The following is a 25,668-nucleotide window of genomic DNA, read 5'->3' as shown; positions in this document are numbered from 1 at the left end:
GTTTCTCATTCTTATACACTTTGCGGCATATTTGGTGTTGGTGTTCCGCGTCCATGCCGACCCAGTGAAGAACAAATATAGAAGAGAAGCTCAGCACAGAGCTCGCGATTCTGATGCCACATAATGCAACATTGAGTGCTCAGCAGAACAAAAAACACTCAGTGTTGGTACATCGAAGAATTTATGCCCTCGCTCATGCGCGCTGTGCTGATCCGCTATACAATACCAATTGTTTGGTTCGGCTTGTTTCTACTGTTGGTCTGAACCTGGTAGCTTAGATCAACGGCCTGACGGTTCCACCAGAGCTTCATGAGAAGAGTTAGGGATTCCGCGGTTTCAAAATATGCAAAATTTTTCAATTAGAGAAATATTCATCCTTGATCGATTTCTATGGGAACAGCCATTGATCAAGGATCCGTAACAACACAAACATCGGAAAACTCCGTTCTATGAAACTCCCGCTGACTGGATTCTAGTTGGGAACATTTGCGTTTCGCCCAATATGTTGGCGTTAGTAGAACTATTTACCGCTGCTATTCGATCCTTAGGGAACGCATAGCGAAGCCTTGAAGAACTTCCGTTGAAAAACGCTTCTTTTCAGGCTCTGTGTTCTCTATGTGCGGAAAAGTTATTAATTTTGTGGTAATTTAATAAAAGTATCTCGGTATACCTACAAAAGACAAAACTCAAAGATTTGAGCACAGATCTCTTACGATCTATCTCATAATAGAATTATTCTCATGATGTATCGCAATATTGTATTCTCCGAGTAAATTATAACTGAATTCTCTTATCATCGTCTCAATCACTTTCTGTTTTTAGCTAAGATCAAAATGTGGCATCATATGTCTCACATATACAAGATGGTTCAGAACTCATGATGCTAAACTTTAAGGAGTGATACGATACATCTAAAGGCAATTTTTTCGTCGCACATTGTATTGTGAGACAAAAGTGGTGAACCGCTAGACGTCACTGTTAGTGAACGCATGAAGCGCTGGGCCACCTATCATATTTTTATCGCGGATTACAGAAGAGATGGAAAGGCAGATATGAATTTCATGTATGGGAATGCTCTAGAGACCCAAAGACGGGAGTGTTTTCCGAAAAGACCAGTGCCGTAAAAACCTTTGATCAATGTCTATGCAAAACGGGCTTCTTTGTTAGAGGCATTACAAAGCGTACTAAGTGTGTCAAGACCACGAGAAGCCTATTCCGCGCAAACACCGGCGCAATCCCCTCAAAGACTTTTCTTGCCACACGTCTCGTCGGAAAACCCTAAGCGCAAATTGAGTCGCGTGCTGCGTTCGCGAGTGGGCGGGACCGGAGCGCGATGACGTCAACACGCCCCACGCGTCTTTGGGCTTCCAGAACAGTCTTGTTCCCATCCTCAGCACCATACACGAAATGCATGACTGCCTTTCCATCCCTTCTGCGGTTCGCGATAGAAATGACGATAAATGCGAAATCCAACGCTTTATGCTTTCAGTGACAGTGCCATCTAGCGGTTCGACGCTTGCGTTACGACCTTGAGTTGCATGACGAAAATCGCTTGTTTAGATGTGTTCTATCATTCCTTAAAAGTTTCACCCATGAGTTCTGGATCCCCCGTTATATGATTCGGTTTAAATTGGAATGTCTAATGTGGTACATCGATGCCTACATTTAGATATCTGAATGTGAATCGATTCCTCCGGATGCTCAGTTCTGATTCGCACATGAGGCATTGCACAAGTGACAACGATGCCCAACGGAACAAGACGAATGTCTCGCGTGGTTTTTCTTAAATGTAATAAAAACATACACGTGCTACGAAATAAATCATGTGCAATTTTCTTACGTCGACGTCTTTGACCCATTGCCTGACGTTTAGGAAACTTTGTTCGCAGGTGCAGTCGTACAGAAGCATCACACCGTCCGCTTTCCGGAAATACGAGGTCGTTACGCTGCGAAACCTGTAATTAAAAAAAAGGGAATGCTTTTACTTTCATTTCACTAACGAAAAGGTCCTTATAAGAACCTTGGGAGAAGATGACTGGCTTCTCAAATGAGATGAATAAATAGCAGTCCAAACCCACTTCATCTAGTGTCAATGTCTGCAAGCGAATGTCGCATGAAGTCGTAGCGTTTGCGCAGATTTAGTTAAATCTTTACTTTTCACGCGTTAAAAGTTAGCGCCCTCTAGAGGCAAAGATTACGATAACACAGGCAATTCAGGTGAGTGGTTGAAAAAGTCCCTCTATACTCTCAATTCTTCAAAAACGGATTTTAAAAAACATTTCACTTTATTAAAAACCTTACAAATCATTGAGTGGTCATACGTATCGATTGTTTCTCCGTTAAATGTAATATAAATACGTAATTCTGCCTTCGTAGCTAGCAAGAGCAGTCTGTAAGTCGCCAGGCAGCCCCTTCGGGCTGGGCAGCGACGAGAAAAATTAAATTCTGTCGGTAACGGAAGTAAGTACTTTTCTTCTATCTATCACATAACGCAGGGACACGTTTGAAACACATCCACGAGATAAATTTCAAGTGATTTTTGTTCAAAGGGATGATTAAACGGGAAACTAAAAATTTCATAAAAGCAATTACCTTGCTCATCAATCAACAAGTGGCATGGAATTCTAAAGAATGGTAAATTTAAGTTATTCAGTTCTCTAACAACTAAAGTAAAGTTTAATTATTTTTTTTATATGAGTTACATAGGGAGAGCCTTAAAAAATTTCAGTAATTTTTCTTTGATAATTTTAATTTTCAATACCGAAGCCAGATGGCAGCACTTCCTACAAGTGATGCACGCATAACTCTTGCATCAAAGATAGATTTATGCACACACGACCCCTTCTGGCAAGCACCAATCCGAAGGAATGTTTACGAAGTGCAGCTGTAAGGTTTACAAATACAAAAACAAAGGCCGCGACAGGCGAATTGCCCAACGAGGTGGCTGAAAAAAGATGCCTATGAAAAATATGGACGACACACAAACATTACTAAAATACAGCGTTATTGTAAGTAATAACTCTGGCCACGGCGGAGGGCTCACCCGAGCCAACAAGCCAACGAGGGAAGACGTGATCCAGGACCTGGCGCCTGGCCACAGAAAACAACAAAGAAACCAATAACCTTATTGGTTGCATTTTTCAAGTTTTATAAATGAACTTTTATAAAACTTTTATAGTGTAATCTCGGCCTGTAAATTCGTTTCACTGGTCATTAGACTCTTTTTCAAGCTTTAAACTATCGTAAGAAGCGCATCGCTTAAACACTGAACGGATGCTTCCTTGAACATGCCTAAGATAGATGTCACAACCATCCGAAATCACTTGTGACCAGGCGAGAATCGAGAAGGGGGGCCATAAGGGGGGGCAATCGCCCCTCTCTAGAATCAAACAAAATGTGAAAAATCTATCAATCTCGTAAAATACGGGACGATTGAACAGACCTACACAATGAGTCGCCTCTCCCGACATGTCGACCTGGATCCGCACCTGCTTGTGACATAGATTCATCAGAAATTAACAACAATAACCCCCGACCCTCACAATCCTTCCACTCATATTGCGGTAAAATTTTTTACATAAATAGAACAAGTTTATCTTATAATGTTCGATGTGTGTAAATGTGTGCGTAATAGTGCAAAATTGTGTCGTTTTTACAGGGTGCTTCAGAGAAATGTATGCAGGGACTTATGCAGTATCAACCTTTCAGGAAGGAATACCTAAGTTTTCTTCCCGAGAAATTTTGAGTTACCACCCATCAAAAGGCATCTGAATTAACAGAATAGGATATTATATAGGTATTTATATAGCATCAAAGGGTATTTGCTTTCGATATTTCAGTTTTTTCTCCGAAATATTACATACAGTATCACTTTTTTTTCTAATTTTTGGTTGGCTTGAGGAAGGGGGATGGGCTTTCTGACCACCGCCCCCCCCGCCCTCCTTCCTGCGTACGACTCTGAATGTATATGTACTAACTTTTATAAAAGGTGCCCAAATACGAAATAACACGGGAATGTCGACACCATCTTATCTAGCAATTTAAGGTGGTGTCAAAATTCTCGTTTTTTCTGTACTCTAGCAATTTAACAGAAAGAACGGCAAATAAGTAGATGGAGGCAGGGCCGTCTTAAGAGCATCATGGGTCCCCGGGCCAAGTGATTTTTCTGCGGCCCTACCTGGCAAATTCTCGAAAAATTCAACTACTTCTACTTTTTCTGAGGCCCCTATTCTCTTGAGGCCCCAGGGCCATGCCCGGGTATGGGTCCATGCGTTAAGACGGCACTGGATGAAGGACAGTCGCAAATTCACTCATTTGGTTTCTCTGTATGCGAGTTTCATATAATTAAGCTGACCATATTTCACCGAAAAATATACTGGCGAGATAAGGATCTTCAATACTGGACATCGCCAATTTGCACCAAAAAACTCACCGAACATGAAAGTAATTGCTACCCTTATTGGTGAAATCATGCTCTAACAACCCGGGAATCGTATGTTATTAATTCATAATATCAAGTAATTTCTAACAAGGAAAGTATCTCAAGGTCAAGGATATGAAAACGACGGCCCATCGTTATATGATTCATATTAGGCACCCCGTACCTCTCCTTGCACGTTCAAGTGAACCATAGACATGTATAGCCTGAAAAGTCGACGCTTACGCACCTCTCTTGACCAGCTGTGTCCCACAAACGCAGTTCGACGTTGCAGTTGTCGACTTTGATGGTTCTCATGAGGAAATCGACACCTAGAATAACATGCAACAAAATTATCTATAAACTTTACGTGGACATCCGTGTTACTGTCAAAGCCCGAAGAGCGGCCAATTCGCAAAATCTTCAAGAGGTACAAACTTGAAGAGGTCAACTTGACCAAAGTCCAATTTTCAGAAATGATTCGGGCTTTGGCCGGTCAAGTAACCGGAGGTCCTTGGCCAAAGTTAGATGTGTTGAAGTAAGACGGTCCGGTAGGCGCCAAATCCATTTTTTCATCGCAAACGATACATGACGATTCAGAAAAGATGGAAAAAACTTCAAGAGGTGATAGTACACACCAATACAAACAATTGTCATCAAAGAATGTGTGGTCTAATATGAAACGCAAACGCGCTATCGCGGTTCGAAACCCCCGCTCCGTAAACGTTAAAACGGCATTCCTGTTGGAATACATCGGGTGAAAAAGAACACCATGCATGCAAATGGAAGGGAAGGAGAAGAAGAAACCTATACAAATCGGCGTCACACTGAATAAAAGGCGTATAGTAAAAGTATTACTATAGTGCGCCATTATCCCGTGTGTTCCAACTGTTGAAACGATGGCACGCTGGAATACCTTCAGAGGGCTGGCGTCCCCGCTTTCTATTCACTGTCACAGATTTGAATACGGTTTCTTCTTCTTCCCCAGGTTACATTTGCATGCATGGTGTTCTTTTTCACTCGATATATTCCAACAGGAATGCCGTTTTAACGTTTCGAAACGCGCTAGCGCGTTTGCGTTGTATGTTAGACCATGGCTTCTTCGATGACAATTGTTTGTATTGATGTGTACTATCACCTCTTAAAGTTTTTCCCCATCTTTTCTGAATCACCCTGTATATAGTAGTCGTATTGAATTAGCTCCATGTGACGAGAGGGGGAAAAAAAAGAGAAATTTGATAGAAAAACTATTTACGTAATAATGTAGACATCGTTTTTTCTGTCAAATTTTGAAGAAAAAAATTGATTACCGCATCCTGACTGCGGTTTGAAGGGTTGCCATAGCTAACGTGGACATAATATCACGAAGAAATACGCCAACTTTTCGATGACTTCGAATCATGTCTTTTGTTTTTAGACTTTGGCCTGGGATCTCCGAACTGGCGGACCAAAGCCCGAAATTCGGACACTGGCTGAGTCAATATTTAACACTATTGGTCAATTTCGGTCTTTGGCAGCAACATATAAATATATATAGCAGTGGCTCTTAACCTTGTCGCAAAACCACACCTTCTCTCTCTCTCTCACTTTACTTCAATTCAAACTCTCACACCGCTACAGATAAAGGGTTTGGCCGATTAAGTCGCGAAATCGTTTCTTTTTTTTTTGACTAAATAACATTTTACATAGTTTCAGCCAGTTCCTGCAGAAACCAATACTTAGGTCATGTTGGTACGCCACTTTACATAGATGCAATCATGAGTTCTATTTAATTGGAACAACGGTCTATGTCGTTATTTCGTTCATTGTTCTCTTCACTTACCTTCCCAGATGGGAATTACTGTCAGGCAAAAAAAAATAATCCATAATTCAGCGATAATTTTTCATTGCGTCTCCTGTAAAGTTTGAAAAAAGGACGTAGGCCAGTTGTTCTCAAACTTTTGTCACTCATGGTTCATCTGCGACTCCTCAGAGTAGTTTAGCAGGCATTTTCACTTACCACTTCGAAGCATAAAGAGACACACAAACTAATATCTCTAGCTCACTGCGACGCACGCTTTGAGAAACAATGACATAGACCGTTGTTCTGCCGAACCCTTCAAATAACCAATATAAGTTTTGGAAGTAGTTTTGGACCCAGTAGTTACATTACAGTTAAAATAGTTTGTATCTTGTATGCGTGCAACCTTGGTCAAGAACCACTGGGTTACGGTGATAGCACATGAAATCCCCTAATATCGATAGTTTTGATATCAATATGACCCTGGATGACTTATTTGAACTTGAAAATCATACCTAGGGTCGCACTCATGTGTCTCATGAAGACGCCTTTGCTTATTCGAAGTGCGAAGGATGACTTGCCAACGCCAGCGTCACCGATGAAGATGACGTTGAACATCTTGTCGGGAGAGCCATCTGGAGCATATTGAGCCTCTTCGTCTATGGAAGTGGTCAACGACTCGTCGAAGTTCCCGTTGCATTGACTCGCGTCGATCCTGAAGCTGTTGGATTGATGATGGGAGTTGTATGATGTATCGCCACCGACACCAAGGGCCTGAGAAAGAATTTCGTTAATCATTTGCATGAGGTTCATGAAGGTAACTCAGAAAAGGGAATCATCACGGTATTACATGCATATATCCAACGTCAGTACCATTTGGAGCAAGGATGCACAACCTCCGGCTAGAGGGTCAAATGTGGCCCGCTAAGGGGTTCTAACTGGTCCGCAAAATTTGTTCCGGTAGAAAAGTATCAATACACATTCAACACGATAAATACCTAGGCTGATTATATTTCTTTCATAAAAATACGGGATATCACCAAAAAAAAATTGTCAAATGCAAGTAAAGTTGTCTGTTACAGCCAAAAAAAAAACAAATAGTCAAAGTAAGTGAAGTTGTCAGTTAGAGCCAAAAAAAAATTGTCAAAGGGAAGTAAAATTGATATTTACAGCCAAAACAATTGCAAAGGGAAGTAAAGTTACTAATAACACCAAAACAAATTGTCAAAGGCAAATAAATTTGCTGATAACAGCCGAAAAATTTTTTTAAAGGCAAGTAAAGTTGCTAATAACTGCAAAATAAATTGTCAAAGGCAAGTAAAGTTGTCTGATAAAGCCAAAAAAAATAGTCAAATGCTAGTGAAGTTGTCGGTTAGAGTAAAAAAAATTGTCGATGGGAAGTAAAGTTACTAATAAAAGCAAAACAAATTGTCAAAGGCAAATACATTTGCTAATAACAGCCAAAAAATAAAAATTGTCAAAAGCTAGTAAAGTTGCTTACTATCCCTAAAATTGCTAAAAAAAATCGTCAATCGCGGAAAACGATCGACACTGCAAGTCAAAAGTTTCGCCAAAACATGTATATTGACAAATATTTGAGATGAATGCATTTATTTCACTATAACTGCTTATGACTGAGTCATAATTATCATAATATAATTTATACGTCATTAAAATAATCTTAATTTTTGATTTCGAAAAATCAACGGGACATTTGATAAAAAAGTTGGGACGGCCAAAGTTACGGGAATATCCTGTGAAATACTGGTATATGGTCACTCTATATATATATTACTGCAAAAGTCAGAAGTGCGGCCAATGTGCAAAGTGGCCGGATGGATATCCCTGGTCAAAGCTCCATGTACTTATGTAAGACGGTCCGGTAGCGTAATTATAGTCCCTACATTCTTAGTAACACAAGAGGCATTAGCACGCCGGTGATTGGTTACTACGAGCAAGAAAGATAACAAAACGTCACGAGGGGCGGAGTTTTTGGCGAAACTGAATTTTAAAGTTCATTCATGAGAAATGAAAGCATTTTTTTAAGTGAATCAGTGAATGATAGTAGGGACCAGTTTCGGTGGGCAAGCGTCATTATTGTCATCTTGATGCACCTGAAGAACATTTGATTAAATCAGAAAAAAAAATTAAAGCATTTTTTAGTAAATCAATAAATAACAGCAAAGATGGAGAAAAAAAATCTCGGGTTGGATAGGGAATCAAACACACAACCTTCGGTATGTGCCATTTCTCCAACTGGGGATGTTGGACTCGAGCACAATTAAGTATATTAATTTTTAAACGTCACCAGCAAAAAGATCACTGAGTGACGTTCAGCATTCATTTTGGCCAATCACGATGCGCTAAATTTCTATAATGTAGCTAGGAATGTAGGTATTGTTTATAAGCAGCCCGGAAGAGCCAAATCCATTTTTTAATCGTCAACGTAGGATACATGTCTATATATAGCGGCTGTATTGGATTAGCTCCATGCGACGAGACTTTGTGACGTTTACTTTGGTTACCGTGGTTCCCTAGCAATGCGTTCCAGGCATGCATATGCCTTTATAATGACATGCATATGCCTTCGGGCTTCGCCAGTAACAAAGCATTTGGCTCGCGGACATGAAAAGGTTGTGCATCCCCCTTCCCGTCTTACCTTTTGTTGATTCCAGCTTCCAATCGGGTTATTGGGATTCCTCAAGCCCAAAGTCTTCCGGGAGAACGTCATATTCTCGGAGAAGCTTTTCTCGATTGTCTTCTTTGGACTGTAGGTCCTGTGGATAATCGTTAGCAACTGAACTTAAGTACAGCCTATAATGGGATGCCGAACGGCCGAAAACTACCAGCAAATTGCCATGAATGAAGGATAGACATACCTTATCATTTCTTGTTGGAAGCCGAGCTCTTTGATGATGTCGGAAATTCTCTTCTTTGGGAGCTCGTCCTCGTCTTGCAGCAAGGAATCGGCTCTGCTTAGTGATTTGCCTTCCGTGTCGTACTTCCCATCATCATCATCATAACCAGTGACTTCGGATTCCAACACTACATCCTTGTAAAATGAAGATCAATATTTAACATGTTATTCTTCTTTACACAGTGGGCGCCGCTTATTAGAATTCACGATAATTGTTATCATTTCCGAAAAGTACGGAAACGGACCAATGTCATAACATAGGGAAAAAAATTTGTTTGAAGTTCTCGGGACTTCGTTTTATCCGAGGATGATGGCACTCTTCGCTATTCATATGAAGGTTTTCAACAGCCGGATGATGCGAAGATGAATTTAACAGAGGGAAAGAATTCAACTGCCCTTGTGGGGAATTGAATCCGCATTCTCTCACTTCCCGGGTGAGTGCACTAGATAGGCTGCAGAGGCAACGAATATCTCAATCTTTCCTTAGTGCACTGAACGGGACCGTACATGGACGGTCGGACCTAACTCATACCAAAGCTCACAATTGCTGATGCTGCCACCAGATGGCGACATAGGTTTCACATAGCCTCTGCCTATAACGCGGGACACTAAGTCAGCGTGGGATCAAATGAGTGAACTACAGAGTTTGAAAGCATGTGAGTGAACAAAAGAGCGACGAGTAGAGCAAAGAACCTTTTACTGAATGTCCTAGAGTGACCTAGAGAGCGAGAGACGAGGTCAGTGACTGACCAAAAAGGACATAGAGAGTGTCTGAGTGTTCCTTGGAGATCAAGGGACTAGGTCAATGAATGACCAAAACAGTGTGTTAGCATATGAATGACTAGAAGTGTGAAGGGCACATTAATGAGTGACAAAAATAGTGACCTAGAGAGTTTCTGAGCGTAGGAGTGACGCAAAAATCTAGGCCAGTGAGTGACCAAAGGAGCATGGGCGGGGGGGGACGTCAAAAGTGGACTGGGCAGATCTAATGTGTATATATGAATTGACATCATCATCATTGTCCCCCCCCCCCAGACTTCCAAGTCTATCCCCACCTATGCAAAGGAGTGACCAAGAAAGTGTGGAAGCATGTGAGGGACTAAGAGAGTAAGCATGTGTGGTGTAGCAGTAGTAGGTAGGGCCTCCAAAAAATGGCTCGGGGATCTATGATGTTCTTAAGTCAGCCACCTCGTTGGGCAATTTGCCTGTTGTGGCGTTGTATTTGTATTTGAGAGAGGGGCAGCGAAATTTGCATAGCCCACAACCAGCAAAACCATAAAAACGACTCCGGTCTAGCGCTTTGGCATCAGACCGCCGCCTACTCTCCCCTACTTGCAGCCCTGCTCCGGCGTCTTTGTTTATATCGGTGTTTGCAGAAATACTTGGAAATACAATAGTTTACGAGGCACTCACCTCAGATATGCTTTCGCATTTAGTTACGGGCACTTTATCAGGCGTAGATGTCGACAGAGGCTTTGGCGAACTCTGAGTAAGGCATGTTGAGTCATGTTCGCAGCATATGTTGTCGTCCTCTTTGACGAGAAGCGAACTTTCCGGAGTAGAGCTGAACCCCTCGTCATGATCCATGAAGTCTTTCGATTCGAACATCCTCTTTGCATAGTCATCGCTTGGCATGTTAGCACTCACTGCATTGAGAAGAACATTGTAATTTATACGTGTCTGTGTGCTTTAAATGATATTATTATTTGCTACGTATAAAATATTTGCCGGCTCCTGATTGGGAGGAATTCGATTCGACCTACCATTTAATGTTTCTGACCGAAACCGGCCATTTTATATTTCCAGAGTCTATTAAGTTGAAAATCAAGAATTTAGCGACGCTTACCATTACGCTTATTCGCCATTACCGTCCTTCGGTAAGCCGGGAAATACGCATCCATCGACTTAGCTCGTCTCAGACGTTTGAAATCGTCGAAATAAGGAGGACTTGCCATATCCACTGAGTCTTCTTTTTCTATGTTCTGGGAATAGCTGAAAAAGGTTCAATATACTTAGTTATACCAATGGTCACTAATCATGAAAAGAATTATATGAATCGAAATAGCATTATGAATTTGTTGAAATAATTAAAATGAATTATTCGATGGACAGACATGACAACGAAATGCATTTCCATCCTTATTTACGAGTTCTTAAGTTAGTACCAAATATTTTGGCCGATTTGGCGAAATGGTACAACTTCAAATTCCCTAGATGAGACGTGACTCCAAAGATGGGGTTACGTTCATATTCATCCAGCATGAGCAAAAGGTATTGGCGTGATCAAAACCGACTGATTATGAAATATGTATCTGCAGAATGGTCAGAATATTTCTGTGATGTTTGGTCAGAACATGATGCCCCCAAAAAATGGCTTTTTGATCTAAAAGTAAGTCTTGCTCATTACAACTAATTAGAAGTGAAATAAATGCACAAATACGTGTGTGCGGCTGAACAACATGCTGATGTATGATATTTTCATTTGTATTTGTGTGTATGCTTTGTTTTTGATTTTTAAATGACAATGAAAATGCTTATATCTCAAAAATGTGATTTTGGAATTACCGTGTTCTGATGAAACACCACAGATTTATGTATATTATCGCTATTCCTTCGTTTTTGAACTCCGATTAGCGACATTTTACTTTGATTTCTTTATTGCCAGACCAGGCAGGGATTTGAAACTTCACCAAAGACTTCGCAAATCAGATAATCGTTTCAAATAGCGTTGCGGCAACCCTATCAGATCTCACAGAACTCAAACGCATCTTAAAGAAGACAAATATCAAACACTGTCTTTTTTTTGATTGATACTTATTTCATTATAATCGAATCGGCAAACCTAGGGGTTTTCAACGCTTGGCCCGTGGGCTACATGGGGGCCTTCGAAGCTATTTGCAGTAGCCCGCCGATGTAAAGGCTTACATAGTCACAGAATTTTTATAAATTCTGAAATAAACTTCAATGAATTTAATATATTCCGGAATACAGTTGAAAAATCAAATTCAGAATTACTTTTAGAAAACATTTCACAAAGAATGAGAAAAATAATTTTCTTCATTATTGAATCGAGAAATAATTTTCGAATTATAAAAAAAAATGATTTAGAATTATTCAAAGAAATAATTTTTAAAATTGATAAGAGAAATAATTTCACAATTAATATAACAAAAAATATATTTCATTATTTATGAAAATTCATATTTGACGAAAAAATAATTTCAGAATCAATTAAAAACACATATTAAGTAAAAATTCATATTTAATGGGAAAATAATCTGTGAATATATAATTTTCAAATAGTATAGGGCCCTCTCTTTGGCTTGGAGCACAGAGTGCTGTAAGATACCACGGTATGACTTGCTATAGCCGTTAGGTTCCATAGAATTTTTTTTTTTTTGGCCCGTAATGTCGGAAAGGTTAATGCCCGAGTGGCGTGGTGATGAGATGCTTGTCTACGAATGTGAAGGTTGGTGTCACGGTTCCGGGTTCGAACCCGAGAGAGGATGTAGATAAGATATTTTCCCTAACGAACTTTTGAAGCGGCCATCGATAGACAGCGCCTTCATTTCCAACCCATCTCATTAATCGCAGTAAACTGCAATATTCTGTCTGAAAGGTTAGAGACCGTGTTCTCACCCTTGAGCGATATAATGGCACCCTCGATTGCATAGAATTATAAGTTATTGCGATGGATTCTGGACTTGTCGTTTTGTTTCAATTACGTCTACTCAAAATTCAATCTTACGAGTGACACATGGAATGGCTGTATACAGCCGATGAAAGATACGATTATACTTGCCAGTGAGAACATTTCGCCTCAATGTAGTCTCCAATGATGGAGCCGCTCTTCTCTCTCCCCAGACCGCAATTCACGCTCTGCAAATATAGATATTACTTGTTAAGTACTCAATTGCTCTCAAGTTTCTAATACTAGGATAACAAAAGGAAGGGACTTCTAATCAGACGTACTCACTTTTTTTTGAGTATCATTCGGCTGCTCGAAGGTGCTCCTCAGCGCGTCATTTGTATCCTGTAAGCGTCTGTTCGCGTCACTGCAAACAACAAAAGGAAACGTATGTAACGTTATTAACAGCATTAACGTTTGCAACGTTTAAAACGCATGTAACAGCATTTAATGTGTTAACGTTTCACTAAAATTTCCGAAACGTTTCGGATTTGTACAGATTATAAGAGCAGAGGTGGTGAACTTCTTTCTGTTCGATCATTTTTGTCGCACCACAGTCATTTTCTGCACACGAGAGCTAATTGGACCGGGACCTACAATTTATTGCCGATTCCGAACGGCAGGCTTGTTTTTTATGCTCATCGAGAGGTTGGTGCGCTAACCTCTCGATGGGGGACTCCCTGCGGTAGCAATTTTTTCTGCGGTCATGTCACCGTTTTTGTTGTAGGAAAGTTTTCTGACAAGGACGAACCGGGTATCGAACTCGTGACACCTCTAATCATCCTTTGATACTTTAGGCTGGTATCTTATCGACCTGGGCTACCGCGCCCAAACTTCTTTCTGTTCTTGAGTCAACACAATGGTCAGCTGCAGCGTCGCGGGTCGCATCAGGGGGTGCCTGTTCCACGTATAAACCGCACCATAAAATGACCGAGAAAACTGGCTAATTTGTACAGATTATAAGTAGGGCTCGGATTTCTGTGTTTTTGTACATTTAGCTATTTTTACATGATAGAGCATATTTTGAAAATTTTAAAGCATATTTTGCACTTTTCATGATTTTCGATATTAGCAACCTCTCTGAAAATCATGCGCAAGCGCTGTGAATGTTTAGGGTGTATCCTTTTAGGCCAGGGCAATGATTTTTGTGCACAAAAAATGAAAAGTCGCTGCTGATTGGTAAAAAACCCCTGAAATTCAGGTTTCTCATCTAGTCAGCAACGACTTTGACTTTTTAGAGCATAAAAATACTAGCCCTTCAACGACACTGGTGTGTGGCAGTAAATAGATTAACCATCTGAATCGATGTGGTCCCTCGTGGGAAAAAATTGGCTGAAATATTGGTCCATTGGGGAAAATGTTTTAGCGTTTGTGGGAAATTTTGAGAGTTTTTATATAAAATAAAAAGAATTATTTAAAAATATTATTTTTAATTTTCGGCAATGCTTTTCTAAAGCTAAATACTTGGCTAGATATTTTTACCCTATAGATGGCAGCAGATTAATTCTGAATTTGTGGTGGGGGGGGGGGGGAACTCAAAAAATTGACTACATGAAATTACCATTATTGCATCTGATCAAGTTCGAGTAGGTCCAGATCAAAACCATAGGGGCTTAATATTTTCAATTCCATCGGAGCTCTTGCCAATAGAGCATTTTTCAGAAGTTTTAGGGTATAAAGATAGGATTTTTATGGCTTAAAATAGGGCATATTGTAGGGCACACACACACACACACATATGCCCTAAAAACTTCTAAAAAATGCTCTGTTGAGAAGAGCCCCGAAGGAATCGAAAATATTAAGGCCCTATGGTTTTCATCTGGACCTACTCGAACTTGATCAGATGCAATGATGGTAGATGCAATTCATCGAGTCAATTTTTTGAGTTTTTCCCCCACAAATTCAGAAAAAATCTGTTGCCATCCATAGAATAAAAATATCTAGCCAAGTATTTAGCTTTAGAAAAGTATTGCACAAAATTTAAAAAATATATATATATTTTAAATAATTCTTTTTATTTGATAAAAACTCTCGAGATTTCCCACAAACGGTAAAAAATTTCCCCTTATGGACCAATATTTCAGCTAATTTTCAGCCTTAGTTATAAGTAATGTGAAAAATTGTTTGTCTTGACGTGTATATCACTTCTTTAATTTCGGCTGCAGAATTTCGGGACACGCCCCTGCATATATTTATACTTAACTGTAATAAGCTGAGCTGATGACTCAGGTGATCTTGTTCGTGCAACACTTCCATTATCTTCTCCCTCTCACTACAAACAAAGACAATCAATTAATTACATGGAACAATCATCACATAGAACACAATGGAGAGAATATGTAACACACTTTCTTTCTTTCGAACCGAGCACAACTCAGATCTATCACCATCTACGGGTTATTTACTACCTAGTGAGTTGTGCCGGAAGTGTTACCGTATGTGTACCTAACATTATGTAGTGTTGTGTTTGATTTTTCAGAGCTGCTGCTGAACCAGACATGCACCTTGTCTGCATTCCTCTGCGGAACTTCTAACGAATTGGTATGTGTTGGAATGTGTGTGTGTAGTGAACCCGACGTGAATTTTGTTTCTGTGTAATGCTTGTTATGTGTAGTGCTACCATCTGCCAACAATTTTTTTAACTGTGCGTGAAGTGTAATGATTGAATAATTGTATTTTTGTGTGTGTGTGTACGCCTGTTGCTCTCTGTGGCGAGACTTTTTCAAGGGGAGATCGGCTCGCATTCGCGCCTCGAAGTTGGTAACCACAGTTAAAACCAACTTCATCCGGCCACCACTGTGACGTTCGAACCCGCGACCTCGCAGCGGCAAATATAAAACACACTGAAAAATCCCGAAGGAATTCAAAGGGAATTTGTCACGGGAAATATTAATCAAGGGATCTGTTGGAAATTACATGGACGGGTGGAAACCGACCTTGACAGTTCCCTGCATTTCTCCTCGTACAACGTCCTGAGCTGCAAAAGCTCGCTCCGCATCAGCGCAATGCTCGTCTGGGTATCTAGCAGCGACATCCTCAGCTGTCTGTTCTCGTCTACGGCTTCGCTCAGCTTACTGCGAACCTCGTCGAACCTGGCATCGTAACTGTCGGGAGGCTGCTTTTGTAACCAAGAGTTCACCTAGAATTCATACGAAATTCACTTAAGCCATCATAAAGATATACAGTCGGCCACCGCTTAATGGGGTAACGGATGATCTAACATCCCGCGCGGACTGATAAAATTCTCTGGAGCCAAAATTTGCCCCATACAGACAATGTTAAGGGGGTCCCCTACCTTTTAACTATAATCTACTAGAAATATCATTAAAAATGCTATTTAACCATCGATTTATTCAAAATTTTTTACACATGTTCTTGATTGTATGTGCTATCCTATGCTGGTATAAAGTTTTACATATCTTAGATGCTTAATTTTTTGTAAATTTTCAAAAGAAAAATGCATTAAAAACAGCCTGCGCGCATGATAAAATACCATGACATCAATGTAATTGAATAAAAATTGATTAAAAATTAATGAAAGTGTTCAATTCATGAAATGAAGCAAAAGGTTGAGATTTCATCGAATCAATCTTAATTAAAAATTAAATTTTAATTAAAATAATTTTGGAATTTAAAATTTTAAAAAACGCCCGGACATACACATTGTATGCGTATATTACTTGTAAGACAAGTCCAACGCACGCCCTCACTGCACATTGCTGATGAGGGTATTTGTATATATTGTCTTAAACAATTATTTCAACACACATGCAGGATTTCACAAAAAATGCTTGTATATAGCGTATTATAAATTATATTAATATTATTTCTCATGATTCTCTATACCTACATTTTGCATACAACGATTCCGGCCCTTAATATCCGATAAAGCGAAGAACAATTAGATTGAAGTTTCATACAGTAATATAGATTTTATATTGAAAAAATTATTCATGCAGTATATTTTTTCAGTATAAAATCTATACTGCGGTATGAAACTGCAATTTAATTGTTCCCCGCTTAATCGGATATTATGCACCCGAATGGTTCATATCCGTTTAAGCGGGGCCGACTACACATGCATTTTTTATTTTTTCGGTTTTTTTTTTTAAATTAAAAGTCAATGATTATAGGACCTTGTCGAATAGCACGAGATGAGCCTGTAAATTGTCCATCTCTGCGTCCATCTTTGTTTGTAATGATTTACGCTCGTCTTCCATTTCTGTTTGAGCCTGGAACAGAGTTTTGCCAGAGAAAAGATTAGTCTTATGTAGCGCACAGAAAATGGTGACTAGTCACTAGTCACAAAATGATAATAAGTACAGTAAAACCCCTCTTTTGCAGACATTCATGAGACGAACAAAAAATTTTCTCTAAAAGAGGAGTGACCGTATCGGGGGAGGGGGGTTCCTGTTAAACTTGTATAAAATATTACTAACAATAACACTGAAATGGTTCTTTATTTGAATGTGAATATATATAAATTCTGACAATATGAGATGCATTTAAATTCCTGAAATACATAATTACTGCATAGATATGAAATTAAAATTACAAAAGAAATATCATACAAAGTTTACATACTGTATTAACATCTTCTAGAAAAACTTATCAATCACAGTTTGGTGGTTTCAACGCCTTCAAAATGTATTTTAAGCTGCGAGACCAAATCCGATGACTTTCCGTCATTGCGTTTACAGGAAAATGTATTTAATCAATGCATTGAATTCATTTGCTAGAGCACGAACTCAAATTTTACGTTTTTCTGTTATTCGATGACATCAATTTTTTCTCTCAGGGATAAGAAGCATCGCTTATGCTAGAACTTCACAATAAACAATGTGAAATCATGTGCAAAATATACGAACACAACCAGCAACCTGGGATTTCAGATTCTAAATGGACATCAGAGTTGACAAACATTAACAAAGTTCAAGCCAAAATTTCATTCCAAAGTAGCCAAATGCAAAAAATTAGATCGAATATTAAAACATTTGCTGCCCTCTAGTGATCATAGTTCGACCCAAAATCGCAACTATTGTTGTCTACACAGGGGTTTTAGTCCAATAGAACGAATGATGAAAATGGTGTCCGTGCCCGTTAAACAGGGATTAGAACTACATTACTTAAAAGGCTTTTTGCTGGGAAATTTTTATTTGGCCGTAAATCAGGGGTGACCGCATCTAAAGGGTGACTATTAAGAGGGTTTTTTTTTTTTTTTACTGTACTTTTCAGATTCAATAGTAACTCTGCGCATTTGATACGTTAGAACGGCCGGATTAGAATTCGGGGGTTCGACAAACGTACGATTATCTAAAACAGAAGCTCCCAAATTCTGTGTTCTACTGCCCCCTTTCTCTTCAGAAACCTTTTGTTTTCATTACCCCCAACTTAAGTCAACCCATAGGATCTTATGTTATAACTATAGTTTCTACCTTCATCCCCCCCCCCCCGGACCATCGGGAGCAATATTGCCTACTTATGAAACACTGATCTAAAAGAAAAATAAGCTTCCCGTTCAACGTCGGTGTTATACTCGGTCGGAAAGAGAGGTCTGTTTGATGGTCATCACTGTACTTCGACCACTGATGTGAAACACGACAGTGCACGTACCTTTAATCTCACTTTCATTTCTGCCTCTTTGACCTGGCTGTCCATCTCATCAGCCATGAGCTTGACATGACGCTCGTGTTCCAGCTTCTCTCTAGGAAAAAATAACAAAACGTCGAATTCGTTACAGAATTTGCTATAAACGTACGCGGAAGTAGAACGATTAAAGTCATATCAAAATTAATGTTGAGGTATGTGCTTACGTACTCCAATATATCAGTTGAAGTTTTTAGTAGCGGCATAAAGAACTGTGGGTCAGACTGAGACACAATGAGTAGAATGAAACTTTTAACCCGTTTTCATCCGAAAGCGGAATGATTCCAGCAATGGCTAGTGTCCCTTATTCCCGAAAATGCGAAATGCAGTCAAACTTCGTTAGCAGGTCATTCGGATAACGCGTCATTCCGCTAACCGGGTCGATATTTGTAAAATCCCATTGTTCCTTATGAGACTGTAATGTTATTAAACTCTTCAAAATGCGTCATCAAACTCCGTTTAAGAGGTTAACTTTTGTGAAAGAAACCCCTGAAACATTTTCATCGAAATCATAAATTCTTATACGATAAGTTCAAACGTCACTTATTGATTTATCCATTCACTTTCAATTATTGATATTGAATGGTTTTCCCGCCATTCTGCAGAGCATTGCTCTAACGTGGGTAAGGCTGGTGAACCTGTGGAGGAAAGTTATAGGGATCGGGAGCTCAGCCAAGAAAAGTTCCAGCATGGAATGCTGCTGCTGTGTCCATTCACCAGCTTGTGATAAAGATTTCCACTTCTTATCTAATCTTAAAGAAATATTTGCTTCTTCAACTCATTATTTTTAAGTAAAAATCATTTTTTTTAAAAAACCGGAAATTCCTGTTTTTAACCAATCCGACTAACTACGCCGACTTGCAGAATCGGAAACCAGCGTGTTCTCATCCTAACTCCATTTACAGGGTCACTTCACTTAACGGTCATATTTTGATCATTTAAGAGTGACACCTTAACGAGGTTTGACAGCAATCCAAAAAACCTCGGAGAGGTTGTAAATTTAGAGGAAGAATGCAAATAGGATAATCAACACTGGGGGTGGGATCAAATGCAATCAAAGTCACCTCCTTCGATTGATGCTTTGCTAAGACTTACATAAAAGCAAGTTTATGAAAAAAATTAAACACCTATAATTAGCGGTTATCAAGTCAAAAATCCGGAATGTGCCATCGAAAGCAGTTCGCCATTTATGTTTAGAGTTACGCAGCATTTTGTTGGCAAAGTTTAGGTAGTTGTAAGTTTTTTTACCTTCTCCAGGACTCCTCGAGCTTCTGGTTTTCCTCCTGTAGCCTTTGCAGATTCGACAAGAGGTCCTCGACAGCATTTTCTAGATACGGCACCAGGTGCTTTTTTTCCGAGCTTTCGAGTTCATCTAGAAGCCATTTCAACCTGTCTCCTTTCCTGTTAAATGCATGCAAAGAAATAACACTCAATGCTGTGTCAATTCACTCATCTGATCAAACAGGAAGAATCATCCCGTGCATGAAAACTCGTTATAAAAGAGTTTATCAGATATAGCAATGAATTTCCATAAATTTTTATGTTATTCGAGTGATAATATGATTTTCAAACTTATTGGCTGGACCTCAAAAAAGTTTTATTAAGTGTTGAGTGTTTAAAAAGCGCATTAAGTGTTGAGATTATAGATAAAGAATAAAATTACAGATTTAAATTTAAAAAAAATTACAAAAGAGTTATTTCCAATTAGTTACACGATTGGGAATTATTTAGAAAATAGTGAATACGAGTGCTAGAAAAATGCATTTTTCTAAAAAATTACCATCTTCGTATGCTAGTTTGCAGAACTTATGCAAACTAGCATAACATGTTTGCAGAATTTATTTTTCTCAGAAAACTTTTATTAATTTTTTAATGGGTGAGAGAGAGATTGTGAATTTTATTCAAAGTTTTCCTATTACTAGGAAATTAGAAAAAGGAGAGGTAAAGGCATTAACTAATTCTTAAAACATTTTTAAAATACATAAAAAATATGTCTTTTAAAAAAATTGCCAGCTTCAAGATTTACCTGTATATGTATATGATTGAAATTTTTATTTGTAAAATTTTGTTCATCAGATTTGAAATTTTTCTCACTAGTCAATTTGCTTAGTGTGACCTCCGAAAAGTTTTGAGTTTTGTATTACGCCGATAGATGGAAGCATAGAGATTCACACGAGAGCTGAAATTTCATTCCTTTACCAGCTGTCCTCCTCCAGGTAGTGCTGCCTTAACGCATGCGCCCATCCGGGCCACGACCCGGGGGCCTCGAGAGAAGAGGGGCTTTGGAAAAATGAGAAGTAGTTGAATGTTTCGAGAATTTACCAGGTAGGGCCTCAGAAAAATCAATTGGCCGAGGGGCCCCACGATGCTCTTAAGACGCCCTACCTTAAGGAGGAAATGTTCTTTTTTTTATGCCATTTCAAGCGTTCTCCTTACGTTTTAGAAAATTCACCCTTTTTTCCAGGCCCGTCATTTAGGGGGGGCAGGGGGGCCGTTGCCCCCTTCCCTGGCTTTCGAAAATACACTAAAAATGGTATATGTATATAAGTATATATTTGTATATACATAGAGTACATTGTACATTGAGTACATGTTCTTTGCCCCCCCCCCCCTGGAAAAAATTGAAATGACGGCCCTGCTTTTTTGTCCTAATTTGGGGTTTCCGTAAATGGAATTTTTTCCCCACTCATAAACATAGTATATCTCTTTATTGACATGTAGGGGTTAATGTTCATTTGAATAATTTGGTATTTTAAAGAAAATTACCAAGAATGCTCATATATAAAATCGGGAATGATCTCAAATGTGAATGTTCCGAATGACACACACGCACAAGTGTGTGTCTTTTTTTTTCCCACACATGTTTACACGCCTTGACTAATCGTCATCGAAATTACCAGAATACAAGAACCCAAGTCGCAAATAGCAGCGGATACTATTCTAACAGCCCAGCTTGCTCCAGGACAGGGCCACAAGTAAATGGTTGGTTAGCCGGGGCAAGCACGCATTTTGGCACCCCCTTGTAATGTTGAAGGCGATTGATTGATTGATGACCGTTCACTTCCACAGCTGTTGTGCAAGACAACTTCCTCTCTTCACCTCCCAGGAGGCTGGTCGTGTGGAGAGCTTCTTCTATTTAATCCGGCCCCAAGCCAGACTTTTGACGGGTCCTTCTGAAATGAATTTATTGCGTGGAAAAATGATGTGATCCCGGATCCCAGGACTGGATCCCTGACAGCAGTGCCGTCTTAACGCATGGACCCACCCAGGTACGGCCCGTGGGGCCTCAAGAGGAAAGGGGCCTCACAAAACTGAGATACAGGTGAAATTTTCGAGGAGTATACATGTAAATTTGCCTGGTAGGGCCTCAGAAAAATCACTTAGCCCGGGGGCGCATGGTGCTCTTAAGACGGCCCTGGCACCCGAACCAAGTGATTATACATTATCTAAGTCCCTACCCACCCCCCTTCTTCTGGCTGGAAATGCTCATCTAATAATTGATATGAAAAATGCTCCGAAAAGTTCACCAAATCCTATTATTCTGACCCCCCCCCCAGCCAAGGGTGGACCCTGGCCCGTAAAAAGACTGGGGCAACCAGAGTCCTGCCTCGAGCAAATAGGGGGCTTACAAAAAAATTTACATTTATTTTGCATGATAATAAATCTTTTCAAGAAGCCCCAAGAAAGTCTGCCCCGGGACCCCGAGAAGGCTCGCTACATCCCTACATCCCACCCATAGGCTCATTCCCACAAGCAGGGTCGCAACAGGGTCGATGCTTTGTCAGCCGGGCAAGATCACATTTTGGTGCCCTCTCTGGTTCGGTGCCAGGGGCACTGGCCCGCTTGCCCACCCCCACTAGTTGCGGCCCTTCCCACAAGAGTAGTCAAGACTTTTACCTTTGAAAACCAAACACACCCCGCTTCCCATCTCATTGAGATATCGAAGCGTTCCTGGAGGATGGGTGTGTCTGGAAATTTTATTAAATATCTTCAGAATAATAAATAAAAATATTACATATAGATTGCACACATAAATTCACAAAGAATCAATGTTCGTCAATGGACGTATCATAATATACGGAGGAAGAAATTAAAGAACTCCAAAAGGTATAACCGCCAGATCACGCTCATCTTATAGTAAAGAGTTGATTTGAATAATCGTAGTATCGCCAAGACTAATTAAGATTGATTGTCTCTGGAATATAATCTCAATTTACAAGTTGATTAGACATTCGTCAGTACGAAATGTCGATAGGCGCAACGTCGCTTGCCTCTCAGTAGATGAGTTTCAGCGACGAGGCCGCAGATCGTATATTCTAGTAGGGTCCGGGCGAAAGCACCTAGCTGGTACATAGTCGTCATCAGCACCTCGTTTACGCTTCGTGCCAACCCGTTTGGTATGGATATGATGAAGATTTTTGTCCAGGGCAGGATAATGCTGTAATGTCCCGACTTGACCACAAAGACACTTGTCATTGTTGGACTTTTTAAAACGTTCTAAATATACTGGTAACGGACCATGCTCTGTAACCATAATAATCTTTTCGCGCGACCAAATGAAAGGATGCCAGCGAACATGCCGTTTGACTCTATATGCATCTTTCTGGACGTTATGATCTCACTGTGCTTGCCACTTTCTCAACAGGTCACTCTTTGGTATTTGACCAATGGGGTTGGTATTAGTCAAGACTGCAACGACTGCAACTAGATACTTAGTCAACCGGGGCAAGGACGCATTTTGATGTCCATCCCTCTGATCCGACTCCCGGGTCACAAGACACGCTGCTCCCGAGGGCCGCAACTAGATGGGGAGCAGACACAGGACGATAATTATCATTTTTTTGTGTATTTTCCGACATTATAAACTTACTCTGGGGGTGGCATGAAAAGTTTGGCCTGGAGGCGTACCACAGATTCTAGCCTAGGAACCTTGCTATAGGATATTTAATCCATGGTTTTTATAAATTCATTACAGAGTAAGGAATATCCGGTAACAAAATCTGACACAGCGCCCCTGCTTCTGGAGGCTGAAGGGGACCTGATGCACCAATATGCGTTAAGAACAGGGGTGACTCGACAAGATATTTGTTACTTGTGTGGAACCTATTTTTGGTGTCCCCTGCCCACGTTTTTTTTGTCGACAAAGCTTCTCACTTTTTTTCACAGTTGAAGATGTCTGTACCTCCGCTCCTTTCGGAGCTGAATATTTCTGCCTCCACTTATTTCGCAGTTTAAGATGTCTGTACCTCTGTTCCTTTCGGAGCTGAATATTTCTGCCTCCACTCATTTCGCAGTTTAAGATGTCTGTCTCAGCTTCTTTCCCAGCTGAATATTTCTGCCTCTGCTCCATTTGCAGCTGAAGATATTCACCTCTGCTTCATTCGCAGCAGCTGAAGATATCTGCCTTTGCTCAGGAACGGATCCAGGGGTGGGGGCGATAGGTAAGAACCGAATAATATTGGAAATTTTTCCTGTCCCGTAAAATACGGGATGATCCAACGAACTTACACAATTCGCTGTAATTTCCCAACACATCGACCTGGATTCGTACCTAGCGGTGCCCCATACAGCCACGAAGGTCGCACGGCCAAAGAACCGTCCCTAGTTAACAACAAAGATTATGGTTTCTTTTCTGAATTGTTTCCAACACTGCTTCAACATTGCAAGAGGGTGCCATACAGCATTATATATAGATGACGATATAACAAATCTTTTAATAAAAACTGAAAATGACCTTAGAAATATCAATCAGTGGATGACAAAAAATAAACTTGAACTAAACATTAGTAAAAAAAAATATCAATGCATAAAAACACGAAGCATTCATCGTGACACTGAAATTCACGTTAAAATCCATAGCTGTCACCCACAGGAACAACATAACTGTAATTGTGAACTCATAGAAAGAGTATACGAGTATGAATATCTAGGAAGAATCATTCAATATGACCTAAAATGGAGTGCTCATTGCAACAAACTTGTCAAAAAACTTAGATTACACACAGTCCTGATATATAGATTGAAGTACCTAATAGATGCAGACTTTCTAAAAGATATCTTCTATGCTTGGGTGTTCTCTATAATAATCTATGGCTTATGTGCTTGGGGAGGTGCATACCAAACCAACATTGAAAAACTAAGCAACATATATAATAAAATAAGAAGTATGATAATGGACACATATCGTGAAAACAATAATAATATAAATAGCTATATTTTTAACATCAGAAAGCTATATATTTACAGAATGATTAACTTCTTAACAAGAAACAACGAATGGTTACAGAGAAGAACAAATAGAACCTCGGTAAGACTTAAAAACGAATATCAAATACCAAAATCTATAAAAAACATCTCTTCCAGAAAAGTTTCTCTTTCAATGCACCTAAAATAATGAATTTTTTCCAATCGGAGTACCAAACAACTAATAACACTAGCAAAAAGTATGAATCATATATATATCATATGACTCGTATATAATCATATCATACATATCAATATGTAAAAACGTCTGAAATAATGAAAATGATATTTTCCTAGCATTATGAAATGTTTTGATTGCTCTATTTCATTTTCACATGTCCTGCCAATAGCATATCTAGACACTATTTATTACATAAATTATGTCTTGCACACTGAATCACCTACAATATACGTATATAATTCTCGAATTTTTTTGCGAAACCTTCACAATTGTGAAATTACAATCGTCTATTTTATATTTTTTTCTCTGATAAATTTTATCTCATTGCTTTATGTCTTCATGCAAATAGAAAACCTAATAACATTGTAATGTACTTTGGTTCAAATTGGCGGCTAAACAAATAGAAATATTCAAATTCGAATATTGGATAATATTCAATAGAAAAATATGTATATATATATATATATATATATTACTCATTGTATATTACTTTTACTATTATTTTTTCTTTTTTATTTAATTTTTTTTTTCTCTCTTATTTTGCTTGTGTAAACAGAAGAAGAATCTTATAGGCTTCCTGGAAGGACAATTGACAATTGTCCCTTGGGGCCACACAGATGTCTTTATTGTTTGTGTGCGCTCTCAATTTCATATGTATATTTGTGTGTTGTTACATTAATAATAATAAAAAAAAAAAATGCTTGCTTGACACAGCTGACCAAACCTCTAGTTCTGACCCCGGGTTTGCGGTACAAATTGTACTTGTATGGCCTTGTGTGGCCTTGATGTACAAATG

General features: G+C 39.4%; 1 protein-coding gene across 2 annotated transcripts in view; it reads right to left on the bottom strand.

Moving 5' to 3' along the window:
- The window catches only part of LOC149080750 (ras and EF-hand domain-containing protein-like), an 87,992-nt gene that overhangs the window by 7,991 nt on the left and 54,333 nt on the right, over positions 1-25,668 (bottom strand). For both annotated transcript variants that reach the window (XM_089237430.1, XM_089237431.1), the window contains exons 3-16: positions 19,697-19,849; positions 18,416-18,506; positions 16,939-17,034; positions 15,739-15,941; positions 15,006-15,074; positions 13,091-13,169; positions 12,917-12,993; positions 10,961-11,106; positions 10,528-10,760; positions 9,077-9,249; positions 8,857-8,974; positions 6,713-6,971; positions 4,668-4,749; positions 1,841-1,955 (exon numbers count right to left, since the gene is read on the bottom strand). In XM_089237430.1, the coding sequence (XP_089093556.1) occupies positions 1,841-1,955; positions 4,668-4,749; positions 6,713-6,971; positions 8,857-8,974; positions 9,077-9,249; positions 10,528-10,760; positions 10,961-11,106; positions 12,917-12,993; positions 13,091-13,169; positions 15,006-15,074; positions 15,739-15,941; positions 16,939-17,034; positions 18,416-18,506; positions 19,697-19,849 (1,894 nt within the window). The remainder of the gene's footprint in view (positions 1-1,840; positions 1,956-4,667; positions 4,750-6,712; positions 6,972-8,856; positions 8,975-9,076; positions 9,250-10,527; positions 10,761-10,960; positions 11,107-12,916; positions 12,994-13,090; positions 13,170-15,005; positions 15,075-15,738; positions 15,942-16,938; positions 17,035-18,415; positions 18,507-19,696; positions 19,850-25,668) is intronic.

This window comes from Pholcus phalangioides, unplaced genomic scaffold, assembly GCF_987345545.1.
Source record: "Pholcus phalangioides strain wild (caught in Gottingen) unplaced genomic scaffold, Ppha-v1.0 ptg000010l_1, whole genome shotgun sequence".
NCBI classification, from domain to species: Eukaryota; Metazoa; Arthropoda; class Arachnida; order Araneae; family Pholcidae; genus Pholcus; species Pholcus phalangioides.
The sequence above is the reverse complement of the archived record's forward strand: the minus strand, read 5'-3'. Positions and strand labels throughout refer to the sequence as shown.